The sequence below is a fragment of the Felis catus genome, chromosome E3, assembly GCF_018350175.1.
Source record: "Felis catus isolate Fca126 chromosome E3, F.catus_Fca126_mat1.0, whole genome shotgun sequence".
In the NCBI taxonomy this organism is placed as follows: domain Eukaryota; kingdom Metazoa; phylum Chordata; class Mammalia; order Carnivora; family Felidae; genus Felis; species Felis catus.
In genome coordinates this window covers 8372653-8387880 of record NC_058383.1, presented here as the reverse complement: position 1 = coordinate 8387880, position 15228 = coordinate 8372653, and the positions used below count along the sequence as shown (strand labels likewise).

At 64.0% G+C, this 15228-nt stretch overlaps 1 protein-coding gene across 3 annotated transcripts in view; it reads right to left on the bottom strand.

The window, feature by feature from the left end:
* Nucleotides 1–292: 292 nt before the first annotated feature.
* The window catches only part of COL26A1 (collagen type XXVI alpha 1 chain), a 169591-nt gene continuing 154655 nt past the window's right edge, over nt 293–15228 (bottom strand). For all 3 annotated transcript variants that reach the window (XM_011290370.4, XM_011290368.4, XM_011290369.4), the window contains exons 6-13: nt 13131–13229; nt 12362–12514; nt 10330–10413; nt 9094–9146; nt 5638–5673; nt 4283–4330; nt 2603–2687; nt 293–1862 (exon numbers count right to left, since the gene is read on the bottom strand). In XM_011290370.4, coding sequence (XP_011288672.1) covers nt 1699–1862; nt 2603–2687; nt 4283–4330; nt 5638–5673; nt 9094–9146; nt 10330–10413; nt 12362–12514; nt 13131–13229 — 722 coding nt within the window. In that variant the 3' untranslated portion in view covers nt 293–1698. The remainder of the gene's footprint in view (nt 1863–2602; nt 2688–4282; nt 4331–5637; nt 5674–9093; nt 9147–10329; nt 10414–12361; nt 12515–13130; nt 13230–15228) is intronic.

Genomic DNA, 15228 nt, shown 5'->3' with positions numbered 1-15228 from the left:
GTGCACAAGCAGTCAGCGACGAGCCGCCCTCCTTCGCCCCTCCCGGCCTCTGCGGGTGCCGTGCGCCTGCCTGCCGGGTCCCTTTCCTGTGTAGCCCCCTCCCGTTGGCCCCCGAAGACCCCCCGCTGTGTTGCTGCGGCCCCACAGCCGCGCGTGTGTGGCACGGGCCAGGAGTCGCCTGTCCCCACATCCAGCCACAGGGTCACGACATACGCATCTTCCGGGGACGGCCTGCGCCACCGTGGCCCGGCTCACCAGGCCTCGCCCAGCTGCCACCACAGGACACCAGACCCCCAGTGGGTAGAGCACCTTTATTGTCACAGCGTTCCAGACTGCCCGCTGCCTCTGACTGCCACACCTGGGCCCCCAGGCCAGTTCTGCCTCACAAGGGGCCATCGGGACCTTGAGGGCAAGAAGAGGTTACCGGGGCCTGTGGGACCAGGCCACAACCTCCCGGGAGCACCAAGGACGCTGGGGACAGATGGCTCCTGCCCTGAGGGGACACAGGCCCTGGGGTGGCACCACGATCTTTGGGTCTCGGCCCGGCAAGAGAGGAGAAGCAGGGCTGGTCCAGGTCACAGGGGACCCAGGGCCCGAGAGGCCTTAAGGGCTGCAGTCTGAGCTGCTCTGGGGTCCCGGGCCCCGGCCACCTACTGAGGCCCCTTCCCCGGGCCCACAGCCCTCAGCGGGCAGTGTCTCTCCTGATGAGGCCTGGGACTCAGCTGTCCTTCCTCTAGATTGTCAAAGGGTCGTTAGACTTGCTGTGCGATCTGGAAATGGCCAACCCTACAGGTTCCCAGAGAGGGCAGGGCTGCAAGTGACGGCCTCCTCAGGTGCACGTTCCCGGGAAATACTGTCTCCTCTCGGCTCGGGGGCAGGAGGGCCTGCTGGGCTGGACTGGGTGGGCTCAGAGAGACTGGGAGGCAGCGGTGGGCGACTGCCAGTTTGGTTTGAAGGCCCCTGCACCCCCAGTGCCCCTCTCTCACTGTCCCCAAGTCCGTGTGAGCGTCACGGGCTTATTCAGGGTCTCCCTGGCCTCTGAGAGCAGCCGCCGCCAGACCCTGGAGCAGACCCCAAGCCCAGGGACGGGGAGGCTGAGGAAGGAGGCCCGGGACCCTGCCTTCCTTCCCTGCGGGCCGGGCCAGCCTCCCCACAGCCCCACGCCTGCCCTGAGTTTCTCTGTGAAGACAGGAAGCTGGCGGGGTCCCGAGTTAAGGAACCGAGAGGCCTGGGTTCAAATCCTGCCCCGGCTGTCCCTGGTCCCGTGGCCTTGGCACATTATTTACACTGGCCGAGCCTCCGTCCTCCCGTGGAAAGTGGGGTAGCAAGCCTGCCTCCTAAGGGTTAAATGAGACAATGTAGGGAAAGCCCCTCGGACAGGCCCAGACTCAGTGAATGATGAGTATTATGATTATTCTCGTGCCCCGCCCAGCCCACCCAGAGCCCGTCTCCTGCAGAAAGTGAGGGCGGGGGAGGGCAGGGACCAGGAAAGGGCCCCGCCAAGGGTGCCGGGGCCCCCTGGACCCTGCCTCTGCAGTTGCCATCTGTCCCCAAGGCCCCCAGGCCCCGGGAGCCAGCGTCCCTCAGGATCCTCGGTGCCTGGAGCCCAGTCCCACCACGTGGTGTCTTCAGAAGCCGGTGGCCACGCAGGGCTCGGAGCTGGGTCTCCGGCGGGGCTTGTCCTGGAGAGCTGGCCTCTTACTTCCCGCCGCTGGCCTGGCCAGCGCTCCTCTGCCCAGGGTCAGGGCCGAGCAGGGCGGCGAGGGGACCGTCGGCGGGCGGGGAGCCCCCACGCTTCATCTTGAGGCTGGCTCTCAGGGCGGCATCTTGGCCGGAGCCCCCCTCGGGGGAGGCCAGGGGATCTGGAAGGACGGCAGGTGCACGGGCTCACACAGGGTCTTGGGAGCACTTGAACGCACTTTGCTGCTGGCACCAGGGAAGCCACGTGCCCGGCGAGGATAGGGCAACGCAGCAGCAGCAGGGTGTCCCCTCACGTGCGCCCCCCTCCCCATTCAGTCGCCCGCTCACTCGGTAACAAGTGCTGAGCAGGGCTGGGCTCCAGGCCCCTCCCTGTCACCACCCTTCTGTCGCAAGGGCCTCCCAGCGTGCCAGGCAGAGACGTGGAAACCCCACGCCGTGAGGGAGCAGCAGGCCCTATGGAGCACCGTGAGGCAAGAGGAGGGTGCCTTCACAGAGGAAGGGACCCTGGAGCAGGTCCCCCATGGGAGCTGGCAGTCAGCCGGCAGAGGGACCGGCCTGAGCAAAAACAGAGGTTGGGGGCGGGGGTTCTGGGGACGACTAGGTGGTGGTTCCGTGCCACTGGGCACCAGGCCATGCTGGGGAGGGGCTTGGGCTTGACGTGCCTGGACACCGATCATGGGCCACAGGGAGCCACGGAGGGTCCTTGAGCAAGGGGAGGCGCAGGGTCTGACTGGGGTTGGGGGAAGACCATCTGGCAGCCAGGCGGAGGTGTCATCGGAGACCAGAGACGGTCGCAGCTGCCACAAGGGCGGCAGGCAGCGGGGAGGCGGGAGCGGAGGGGACTCCCAACTCTGGGGCCAGCTGTGGGGCCGGCCGGCCCCAGGCCCTGGTCACAACTCACCGTGGATCCCGATCATGTGCTCCAGGATGAGGACCCTCTCTGCCAGGATCTTCAGGGCCTCCCGCAGCTGCTGCACCCCCTCACTCTGGCGGGGAGGAAGCACGGGGTCAGGGCTGGCCACAGGGACGCAGCCGGGGCCACGCGGCTTCCGCGTACATGTCCTCCCCGTCCTCCCTGCTCCCGCCTCCTTGACAGCCATCACAGGGTGGATGTTTTGCGGACAAGGAATCCGAGGCACAAAGAGAGTAACAGGCGTCCTGTGGCCACACAGCCTGGGGCTTAACGCCGGACCTGGCCCCTCGAGCCTCGGTTCTTCCGGCTCCCGTGGCCGCCCGGCCGCTTCCCCGGCGTGCCCTTCCTCCCAGAAAATACCCTGCCGGGGACAGAGCACCCAGCACAGGTGGGGGTGTTTTGCCGGTCCCCTTGCTGGCACCGTCCACCCGAGAGCTCTCCAGGGGTGACCCCCCCCCCGGCAAGAAAAGGCGAAGGCTTCTGGAGCGTTGGCAGGAGTGCGTGAGGCCCGGCCTACACGTGGGCAGAGGGCCTTGTGCGCCGAGACGCGCGAATGAACTGATTTATGGAGAAGACAGGTGTCAAAGCCGCTTTGAAACGGAAAGTGATGGTGAGGAGGTCGGGCCCCGCCCTGAAGTCGGCCCCCAGAACGGGTGCCTTTTGGTGGCCTAACGTGACAGCTGTCACGACATTCACAGCAGCCTCGCTTAGAACAAAACAAAAGGGACCAAAAAGTATCCTACAGGAGAGAGGCCTTCCCTCCAGGGGACCAAAGGCCAGGGGAAGCCACAGAGTGGGCAGTGTCTGGGACCGGGGCCCCCCGGGGAGGAGCAGAGGGTCCAGGGCTCCTGCTAAGCCCCGTGTCCCTGGGCCACGGGATGCAGGCCTATGAAATGCAAAGGAGTGGAGGCCTAAGTATCGTCTCCGTCCCCCACACAAGTGACCCGTGAATTGGTGCCCGTGCCTTGGTGCCCACCTCTTCCTCCCGCCGCCTCCTGTACCCTCCGCAGCTGCTCTGCCTGCAGCCTCTACCCACTTCTCCAGTCCTGCAAGGGCCTCCCAAAGGTCCCCAGCCTCCCCCCACCTCCCTGCTGAGCTCTGACACTCGCGGGGCGTTTGGACTCTCCCCGTGCGAGGTCTCCCCTGCTGGCCCCACTGCCCTCACCCCCTTTATCCGTCACGCCGGTCTCCGGCACCCCTCCTGCTCCCAGAAGGTAGTGGGTCCCCCCGGCCGTGCCCGGGCTCCATCTCTGTCCCCTCCCACCATCTCACCCTGGGCCCTGCCCGGTGCCATCCTCAGTCCCCCAGCGCCGTGACCCTGTGGGCACCTCTGTGCACCAGGCGTGGTATGTGGAGACTTCCGTCCCCGGACAGGGACTCCACAGCCTGCAGCCTCCTTTAACGGGGGGCTCTCTTCTCCAGGGCCCCCCCATCCTCCGGCTGCGGGCCAGTCACCCCATCCATGCGACCCCCACTGTAGAATCGGCACACTATGCTGCAATCATCACTTCCCTCATCTGTCTCCTCCACGGGGCCGGGACCCCGTTCACCCCGTGGCCCAGCACCCTGTGGGCTCACGGGTGTCAGTGGAGATCTGCTGGGCACCGGCCGTCCCGCTGCGACACAGCCGAGGGGGCAGGCGGGGAACGCGGCCGACAGGACTGTTACCTCTGCAGCCGCCTTCTCCTCTTCTTGTCCCTTCCCGCCGGGCTCGCCCTAGGAGAAAGTCAAGTTGTCCAAAGCCGGTGAGGGGCACCGGGGCGCCTCCCTCCCCTCCCCGGCTTCTTGGGCAGACCGCAGGGAGTCAGTGGCAGAGCCTGAGGACAGGGTGCCGGGGCGGAGCCTGACGGCCTCGCCCATGGGAACTCCTGCCCGGGGGGGGGGGGGGGGGGGGGGGGGGGGGCAGAGCGGGAGCGCCGAGGCCCCACGCGTCTCTGCACAACCCGGCACAGCTTGGTTTTAGCGGCTTCACTGTGCTTCTGGGCCACCGAGGTGCCAGGTCTGAAACCCCATGAGCCCACCTCTCAGCTCTTCCGGGGATCGAGTCCCCGCCTCTCTCTGCTTCCGCCTCTGAATCCAGGCCAGTGACACCGGCCGCACATGAACACCCACGTGGTATCCTACGTGACCTGGAGCACGCTACTTTGCTTCTCTGTGCCTCAGCATTCTCATCTCTGAAATGGGGTAATAATACTGCCTACCTCCCAGGAATATTTGGAGGATTCAATAAACCAATAGCGGTAATGAGCTCTGACTGGCGCCTGGCACCAGAAGCCCCGTGACGGGGCTCAGCAGCGTCTACCAGACAGAAGCCAGGAGGAGGCATGGCTTCGAGGCTAACGCTCCTGGGTTTCAGTCTTGGCTCCATCATTGCCTCGCTGTGTGACTTTGGGCAAATTACTTAACCTCTCTGAGTCTTAGCAGCCAGTTCTCAAAAATGGGGCAAATAAAGTCCCGCCTCGCTGGGCTGCAATGCAGCTTAAACTCACTATTTCTGAACAGCGCCTCCCCTGCGGCCAGCACATCGTAGGTGCTCAGCACAGATCCGTCCCTCCTCCCTGGCCGCACACCCCTAACTTTAGATTTGGGGGCAAAGGAGGTACCCGCCTCCTTGGCCCTGCAGGCAGGAGTTGAGACTCAGAAATTCTTGTTTCCAAGGAGGAAAATTAGAGGCCAGCTGTCTGAGCCTCTACTCTTGGCAGGTTCAGAGGAGGGAGGGGACTCTGCAGGTCACACAGCATTGTCAACTCAGGGGTCTGGGAGCCTCGGGAGAGATCTGAGGACCCTCATCCCAGTGAGGGGCTCCCCACCTCCTAAGGACACCCCTTCCCAACTCGGGCAGTGGGGACCACACGTAGGCTGCCCCTTCTCTGGGCGGGGTACGATCGGGCCATGTCTGGGGTCGCTGCGGGGCTGAGCTCAGGCGAGGCTCCTGGGACAGACCTCTGCCCACCCGGCACCCCGGGGGCCACCCTGGGGCCCACCGCCCTGGGCACGACCCATCGGCTCAGCCCCTCACTTACAGCCGGTCCCATCATGCCCCGCTCTCCGGCCAGGCCCTGCAGAAAGTCAGACAAAGCAGATTAGGCCTTGCCTGCCCCCCCCGCCCCAACACCTCTGTCCTCTCCTTATCCTCCCTGCACCAGGCTCAGGGTCTGGAAGGACGGAAGGAGGATGGCACGGAGGGGACAGGAAGGCCCCACCTGGGCCACCCTCCCCGGGTTCCTCCATGAGGCTTGGTCTTCTCTGCTGAAAAGTGGGCCATGCGTGTGCGGTTATCCACACGGAGCCAAGCCCCTTGGCTCGGATGGCCAAGCCCCAGTCCCCCGCATGCAGAGAGAGGGGTCCCCAGAGGTGAGTGCCAGCAACACCAATCACGAGGGTCCTGCCGGGGGACTCCCGTCCGTGCCGATGTCCGGCCCGAAGGCTCCCCGGAGCCCAGACCCACGGGGTACCCATCCACCTCCCCCAGGCAGAACCCTGGCTCCCCCCAAACCCACCCCGCCCTGCGGACACCTCCTTGGAAGGTGGCTCCCCGGTCCTCCCAGCTGCTCCCCGACACGCCTGGGAGGTAACCTTCCTTCCCCTCTCCTGCCAAATCTGTTCCACCAGCCAGACCTGTCACATCACTTTCTGAACACGTCCATTCCGTTTGCTGCTTCAGGGGCCACCACTTAACACACATCACCTTCTCGTCTCCCCCGAGGGCTTCCGGGGTCTCCTCCCGGGTCGCCCTGCTCCACTGTGTCCCCGTCCTCCATTCCCCCACCACAGTCACAGCTGCAGGGGCCTCTTAAAGGTGTGAATCAGGTCGCAGGTGTGAGGAGGCTCTCCCTCCCTGAGACTCAGAGCCCCTTCCCCTGTGACCCAAACCCACACTCCCTGACCCACCTCACCTCACACCTCACTCTCCTCAGTCAGCACTGGGCTCTTCCCTGCCCCAGGGCCTTTGCACTTGCTCTTCTGGCTAATTGGAGGGCCCTTTCTTGGCATCTTTGTACGGCTGCTAGTTCTGGTTCCTTAGGTCTCAGCTGAAGTGTCACCTCTGCAGGTCTGTCATGCCTCGCTTGCCTGGGCCCTTTCACTCTGTCACATCGGCTCATTTCCTCCTTTCCTGACACTTATGTCCTTACTTGTCCTTGTCTGCCTCCCCTGTTGTACCATCAGCTACCGCAGGGCTCCCGATGTCCCTGCTCTCGTGCCCAGCACAGTATCTGACGCAGCGGAGACCCCAAGAGATATTTGGTTAACGAAGAACATTTATTAAGGGTCTCCTGAGAGCCTGGAGCTTTTCCTCCATTGTCTCCTTTCTGTCTCACAACGAGCCCACCCAAGAGGGATTCCTCATTTCACGGGGTGGGGGAGGTGGGGGCCAGTGACTTGTTCAGGGTCACCCGGCTGGAAACTGGGAGAGCAGGGCTTCAAACCCAGGTCTCTCTGTCCTGCTCAGAGGAGAAAAGTAGGGGCCACCTCGTCCTCTGCCGTGGTCCCTTCCCACTCCTCTCTGACCCATGTCTAGGGGACATCCCCTCACCCCAGTCTCAGAGGCCTCGACTCTTTGGCAAGGGATGGAGACAGACAGTGGCCGGGTCACCAGGCTGGTCCCGCCGTCCACGGGGAAGACCCTGTCTGGTCCTTCCATGGTGAGCAGAGGGGGCTGGTGGTTATTCGGACACTGTCCGTATCTGGGCTAACCTTGGAACCTAGCTCCACCCCTGCAGTGTGGGGGCCTGGGTGGGCCCTGGCAGAAGGTCATGGAAGGGGCTCTTCAGGGCCTGTCCAATGGGCCCCTGGGGAACCAGGGACAGGCTGGGCACTGCCTGGTGCCCTTGGGCATCCCAGTCCTGGCCACGGGACCCCCAGCCTTACGGAAGGACCACAGCAAAGAGGGAGGGGGTCAAGACACTGCACCCTCCACGTCGATGCCAGGTCACACACCCTCTTGGGTGGGGCGGGGGGGGGTTCGGTAGGAGGAACAGCTTTGACTAGGCCCCTCTAAATCTCCTTGGAATCTTGGGAGCCCGGGTCCCCACAAGGACAAGGTCTGCACAGTCCCCCAAGTGGTACTACCGTAGGGCCTGAAGACCCTGAAAACAGACCGCCTCGCAGGATTAAGGCTATCCCAAAGCACCCAGCACATTCTCGGTGAGGGCTGGAGGCAGCCGGGGAAAGCCTGAGAGGGGCCCCACCCCTGCCGTTCCCCTGCTGTGTGACTCTGGGCAAGCGGCTGAACCTCTCTGAGCCTCCACTTCTCCACCCGCTCTGGGACGGAACGATGGCGAATCTGAACGCAGGTGGCACAGGTAGCTGGGAAGGGGCCCCTGACTTCCCTTGTCACCGCAGGCTGGGGCAGCAGGAGGCGTGTGACCGCACAGAATTCTACCCCTGCCGCCTCCCACACTTCCCTGGGCATCTCGGTCCCTCACCACACTCCTGCCTCCATCACTGTCGGGCTCTGTGGCCCACCCCCACCCCTCCTCTCTGAGGGTGCCCCTGTCCCCCTCTCCCTGCAGACATTGTGCCCACCTGCCCCTCCCCGATGCTGTGTCTCCAGGTGTAAAAACACACAGTGGGGACAACAGGGAGCAGATTAGCAGTCACGGGACACTGGTTCTTTGACATCTAGAATGGTAAGCTCTACGGGGCTGCCCTGTGGCTCCTCAGCGGCTGTATCCTCAGCTTGGGGGGCTGGCGCCCCGAGTGTTTCGGGAATGTTCTTCTAGCATCTAAAGGGGTGGACTCCCAAGGTCCCAGCACTCACAGGGCCAAGGCCCAGACTCCTGCCCCTGGCAGTAGAGGGGCCACCTCCAGCCACCTGCTAAGCACAGCCTGAGCTCCTGGAGCCGGAGCCGGCAGGGCCCTAGGTCTGGACAGGCTCTGGGCAGGGAGAGGGGCGGGGCGCTGGAAGCTCCACCCCTTTCTGCCTCCGGGCTGCCCCTCCCTGGTGTGATTTCTTCCCAGGCCCTGGGCCTCTGAGGCGCAAAACACACCCCATCCCAGCATTCTGTTTCTCCTTGCTCCCTCTAACAACCCACAAGGGAAGCCCTGTACCCCTGTCTTAGCAGCCAAGGCAGCCGGAGCTCAGAGAGGCCGCCTCTCCACCCGAGGTCACACAGCTGGAGAGGCGGAGCAAGCTGGGGTTTGGGGCCACCTCGCCAGGCTTCGGGGCGCCCTCTCACACACAGGGGGCTCTCCGGGAGGAGGGCGACAGGCTGGGGTGGACGTTCTGTGATCCCATATGTCCTCAGGAGGCACCTGGTCTCTCTGGGTCTCAGTCAGAGAGACGGGAAGGACGCCAACATCTCCCCGGCATGGGGGAGCAGACAGCAAAGGACAGCAGCGGCTGAGATGACCAGGGTCGCACCCACCTTCCCCTGGGTCCTGCCTGGACCCCGCTGCGGAGGGGCCTGGCTCCTCTTTCCTGGGGAGCACCCCCCCACCCTGCCCCGGCCCCTGCCAGAAATGAGGGAAGTCCTTACCTGGGATCCAGGTACACCTGGCGGTCCTGGGGGACCGTGTGGCCCAGGAGGACCTGTGGGCAGAGTCACACACGGTCACCTGGGGCCAGTCCCCTGCCCACCCTTAGCGCGGAAAGCCCACCTCCACCGCCCTCTCCCTGCAGCCCCTACGTTGCAACCGGCTCTTCCCTCGGGGCCTCATCCACGGGTCACCCCCTGGCCCTTCCCCAGCCAGCCAGTCTCCTGGCGAATGTCTCCCAGGTCTGCCCCTCCTCCGGGCCTCGGACCCTACCCCTCCGAGGCCATCCTTCTTGCCTGCGTTACTGCAACAGCATCCTGACCATCCACTCTCCGTGTGGCCACCCAGAGCCAACTTCCAGGTAGGTCCCTCTCGGGGCTCCTGAGGTCCTCAGCCCGGCCCCCTCCCCCCTTCCCGCCCAAATCCTCTCCTGAAAAGCTCCTCTGCTTCTGCGCCTTTGCAGATGCTGTTCCTTCCTTCTGGAGCTTCTCCATCCCCTCCACAGCCTGGCAAATTCTTTCCTCTTGTCTCAGGATGAGCATCACCTCCTCCAGGAAGCCTTCCGGCACTACCCACGCCCACCCCTCCTCCAGGCCAGTCCCTGAAAGGGAACCAGCCGCCACCCACGGCCACGGTCGATACGCATGTCTGTGCCACGCGCAGGGAGTCCTCGGTCAGTACATGAAAGTGTAAATGACTGGTGGGGAATGAGGCACCCACACAGCTGGACAAGCAGGGCTGGCCCCTGCCCCACACGCCCCTTCCCTCCCCACCAGTGAGGGTCCCTGGAAGCAGAGGATCCAGCCCTTAGAGCCCCAGGGCTGTCCCCACTCCCCCCCGGCCCCTGGTCTCTGCCACCAGGCCCAGGGCTTCCTGCCTCTCCGGGCACCTGCCCTGCCAGCTCCTGGACCACCCCTGAGCTCACCCCCTGCCTCCCCCTGGGCCTGGGCCTCCATGAACCCCGGTGCAACCACCACTCAGGCCCACATGGGGGCAGCCCTGAGCTGCTTCACGTGGGCACCTGGCAGAAACATTTGGGGTTCTCACCCCAAGGGGTGAGCAAGGGGACTCACCTCAGGCCACACGGTGAGTTGTGGACACACCCATATCCCCAGCACCCTGCCAAGGCCACGGGCCCCTGACCGGCCCTACGAGAGCCCCTGGCCCAGGCCAGGCCCAGAGGCAGGGGCGGCGGGGGGCAATCCCGGCCAGGCTGTGCAGCTGCCCTCTGCACTTACCTGGAGGGCCAGGGGGGCCCCGGGGCCCTGGGACGCCGGCCAGCACGGTGTCCACGGCAGCAGAGGCCAGCTGTGAGTGTCCATCTGTGGGCAGAGCAGAGGGTCCCGTGACACGGTGGGGCAGGACCGGCAGGGCTGGGGTGCCGGGCCTGAGCTCCCCCGGGGCCAGGAGGACAGGCGCCCTCACCCCACCGGGCCTCACAGCAGCCCTGGTGAGCGGACGCTCGGACTCCCACGGAGGCCAGGTCAAAGGGCAGGGAAAGCCTGGGGGGCTTCATATAATGCACAAACTCCTTCCCGAGCATTCCAGGCCCTTCAGAGTCTGGCCCTGCCCTACTCACCTCCCCAGGCTCCAGGCCAGCCCTCTCCTCCCCACTCCATTCCACAGGCCCGTTCTGATGCACCTGACTGGCTCACTCCTGCGGGGCCTCCTCCAAGAAGCCCTCCGGGCTCAGCCTTCTGAGCTGCAAGAGCCTGGGCTGCCTCTACAGGGCCCATCACTCAGCCTGGGGCAGCAGTGAGGTCTGTTCACGGCCCAGTTCTGACAAACACGTCAAGCCCCGTGTGCCTTTGCCCTGCCCCACCTCTGCCCTTCCCTCCACACCCGGAAGCCTGGACCACCCTCCCACTGGTTCAAGGCGATGGGCGGGGCCCGCTGGGGCTTCCCCAGTCTTCCCCAAATTCATACTCAGAGGCCCCAGGGCCGCGGGTAAAGAAGGTCCCATCTGAGGAGGGCTCTGATCACTGGAAGTGTCAGGAAGGCAGTGCCCGAGGCGTCTGGCCCAGACCAGGGCAGGCGGGAGCCTTGGGATGGCTACATGTGGCTCAGGGGTGGGCGCTGAGCCTTGAGCCCCCCAGAGCACCGCACGGGTGGCACCGGCCCCCTCCCTGAGTCTTCAGTGAGTTCCCACTTGCTCCAGAAGGTTCTGTTCTCGCCTGGCTGGGCCCCTGCACCCACTGAGTGCAGCCCAGGACCCCCATTCTGCAAGGCTGAGTCGCTTCCTCCCACCAGAGCAACTCCAACGGGGACTAATACCCACCCCCTACTCTACGGGTGGGGAAAGTGAGGCTCCGACGGGGACAGTGGGATTCAGGCCTAGGTTTTAACGCTCAGGTTAGGGGCACCTGGGTGGTTCATTCGGTTAAGCGTCCAACTTCGGCTCAGGTCTTGATCTCGCGGTTCATAGGTTCGAGCCCCACATCAGACTCTGTGCTGACAGCTCATAGCCGAGAGCCTGCTTCAGATTCTGTCTCCCTCTCTCTCTCCCCTTTCACCGCTCGTTCTCTCTCTCTCTCTCTCTCCCCCCCCCCCGAAAATGAATAAACATTTTAAAAAATCTAAAAAAATAATAATAAAGCTCAGGTTAAGGGCTGCGCTGCCTGAGGGGGGACAGGAGCACCAGCCGGAGGGGGCTTGGGTTTCTCTGACCAAGACAAGAGGTCCCCATCCCCCATCGCGCCCAGGATGCCACTTAACACTGTCACTAGCTTCTTAAAACCCTCCCCAGGTTTCCCAGGGCATTTAACCGAAAGATATCCCTGTGATGCCCTCACCCCACTCTCCGGGCCTCCCTGACCCCACCCTTCCCATAGGTAGGCGGAGGTTTCCGGGTTCAGAAACAGCAGACTGTGCCCCCCGGGGGCAGGAGACTGTTTTGTTCACTGCTGCATCCCCAGTGAGTGTGCAGGACACATAGTAGGTGCTCAACCAATACTTGTCACATGGCCTGCATACGGTGAGACGATTTTCCAGGAGACGCAGCAGCGGTGACCTCGGGGGCGCTGCTCTCACCAAATGGGGAAACTGAGGCCAGGGCAGACAACAGAGACTCGGGGGGCGTCAGGACCCCAGGGGCAGCAGCTGAGCACCAGAGCAGGGACAGGCCAGGCTGGGGCCAAGAGCTGGGTTGGGGGACCCGCATCGGCCCCCCCAGAGGCCCTTCTACCCCACCCGGCAGAGGCTGGCTCCAGAGCCGGGGCCCTGCTCACTGAGGGTCTGCGTCCCCGGGGCCCGCCCCTCAGTGGCACTCACCGTCCTTGTCTGTCGGCGACTGCAGGGAGTAGAGGACACCCTGGGGGCCGTTCGGAGGGAAGCCTGGGCTGCCTGCTGGGCCGGGGGGGCCAGGGGGGCCCGGGCGCCCCATCTCTCCAGGAAGCCCGCGGGGTCCTGGCGGCCCCAAGAGGCCTGCAGTGGGAGAAGAGGAGTCACGCGAGGGCTGGGCCTGGCAGCTGACACTGCAGACGGGACCCAGGCCGGTGGTGGCCTCCAGACCAGCGTCCCCGGAGGGCTGTCCTGGGATGTGAGTGAACCGGCTTTGCCTTCAGGCCTAGTGCACAGGGAACACCAGGGCAGGGAGGGAGGCGAGGGAGGCAGGGTTGCCCCCTCCTGGGACCTCAGCTCTGGGGTCGGGGCACTGAGGGTGGCAGCCGGCCTGGGCTAGCACAGGACCTGTGCCTTCCCTGCAGGACCCAGGAGGAGCTGGGAGGCTCTCTGGAGGTGTTGTTTAAATGACTGAGCACAGTCCCCAGGCCCCAGCTGCCCCACCCACACACCTGCACCCCCAGCGCCTAGAGCCTTCCGTCCTTCCTGCAGCCCAGGGTCAGACCAAACCTAAAGTCTTTGGGATAGGGTGGCAGTGGGGGTGCTGGTGGGAGGAAGTGAGCCTGGAGCCCCCCCAAGACGGCACTCATTAACCCCAGCAAGATCGGGGGTCGTGGGAGGTCTCACCTGCTCAGATAGGGGAGAAACCCCAGACCCTGTCCAGCAGACAAAGTCAGATCTGGGGTGCGGGTGTTCTTACCGGGAGGCCCTGCTGGGCCCTTCTCTCCTGCCTGGCCCCGGTCACCTTTGGAGCCTGGGGGACCTGCAGGCCCTGGCGGTCCCGTCTGCCCCGGGGGCCCTGAGGAGAGAATGAGGTAAGCCCTGAGGACACTGTGGGCCGAGCCGCCATGGGGGGGGGGGTGGGGGCGGGGGACTTCAGGCCTGACCACCTGGGCCATCTGGTCAGCCCTGCCCCCGGAACAGACACCTTCTCCATCATTACAGTTTACAGACCATTTTTGTACCTATTCATTCCTGTGATCTCAAGAGCTACTTTTGTTCCCACTTGACAGGTGGGGAAACTGAGGCTCAGGAAGGTGTGGTCCCTTGCTCAAGGGCCCAGAGCCAGGCTGCCCCTCTCTCAAGGGTCCTGCTGTCTCCCTGCTCAGGGCTGGGAACTGGGCTCCTGGCAAAGAGCTCCCCAACGAGGCCTCCACGGGGGCCCCAGGAAGCCCTAAAGCACACAAGCGCCCCCCTCACCTGCTCTCAAGAATTCCTGGGCTCCCCCAGGTGTCACCATTTGTAGGGTTTGTGCCCCACCTGGCGGCCATTTCTCAGAACTGCACTTTGCCTGGTGAAGAGAAAGTGTGGCCCAGGAGACCCAGAGCACCTGCCAAGCTCCCCCCAGGGGGTGTGGGGCCTGGGTGCCCTGAGGGCTGGGAAATCCCCCTCCTTCCCAGTTCCAGAAGAAGGACTGCAAGAAGGTGGGCATGGGTGGCTGCCTGGGTGTGAAACCTAAGGGATGACAGCTAGCGAGGTGAGCCAGGGGACCTGTCAGCCCTCCTCCCACAGCCTCCCTGGCACCGGCCACCGGCCACTCCCACTGCTGGGGGCTGTGCCCTTCCTGCTCTGCTCCCTGTCCCAACTAGACAGGCACACGCAGAACACAGGGCAGAGGAGGTGGGGAGGGGGACGGGGTGGGAGCTCAGAGCTGAGTGTGGACAGCGGTGCTAAGAAGCTGGGGCCTCAGCTGGGAGGGAGGGGATGGAGGGACAGCGTCACCTGCAAAGGGCTATAGCCGGGCCAACAACGATCGAGACAAAATGGCCCCGGATCACGGGGGTGACCCCAAGGGTCGTTTCCCTGAGACTCGGTTTTCTCCTCTGTAACCTCAAGCATCACCAACTTACCGGAATGATGAGAAGTGATATCTGTGCAGCCTAGGGTGATATAACAATATTTAATAACTGGCACGGCACAGATAGTGACCAGTCAGAAGGGACACCGGCCTTGAACCCCCGAGTTCAGCCACATCGACAGATGCCAGCCACCCACGTGCCCGGGGTAAAGCCCCAGCACGGTGGGTGGCACGGGACAGGCATTCAGCAGTGCTCACCGCCCGCTATTACGCTTACTGTCCCTGTTCTACAACCCCCGGGGCCGAGCCCAGTGGATACAAGCTGCAGAGAGAAAAAACAGTTACTCCTGACTTTAAAACACGGCAGGAGGGGCGCCTGGGTGGCTCAGTCGGTTCAGTGTCAGACCTCGGCTCGGGCCATGATCTCGGTCTGTGGGTTCGAGCCCCGTGTCGGGCTCTGTGCTGACAGCCCGGAGCCTGCTTGGGCTTCTGCGTCTCCCTCGCTCTCTGCCCCTCCCCCACTTGTGCTGTCTCTCAAACATAAATCTTAAAAATAATTTTTAAACACAGGAGGGAAGGAGCAAACAACACGGTGGCAGATGTCCCCCGACACCCCGGCCAGAGAGTTCCGGGAGCCCCTCCCCGCCCCAGAAGGTGAGGGGAGGCGGTAAACTCCAGAAGGCAGGGGCTGAGTTGCGGGGCTGAGCACAGGTGCAAAGAGGCAGCGGGCAGGTCATGAGGACATGTACCAAACTGAACGACGGCGACAAGGAAGGATGGGGACTTCAGCAGTTCGCATGGGGTCTGCAGAGGCAGCCGTGACCTGGCTGCAGCCAACTGTTTCCAGGAGGGACTGAAACCCCCACGGCCAGATCTTCCATTTTTCTTTTTCTTTTTCTTTTTTTTTCAACGTTTATTTATTTTGGGGACAGAGAGAGACAGAGCATGAACGGGGGAGGGGCAGAGAGAGAGGGAGACACAGAATCGGAAGCAGGCTCCA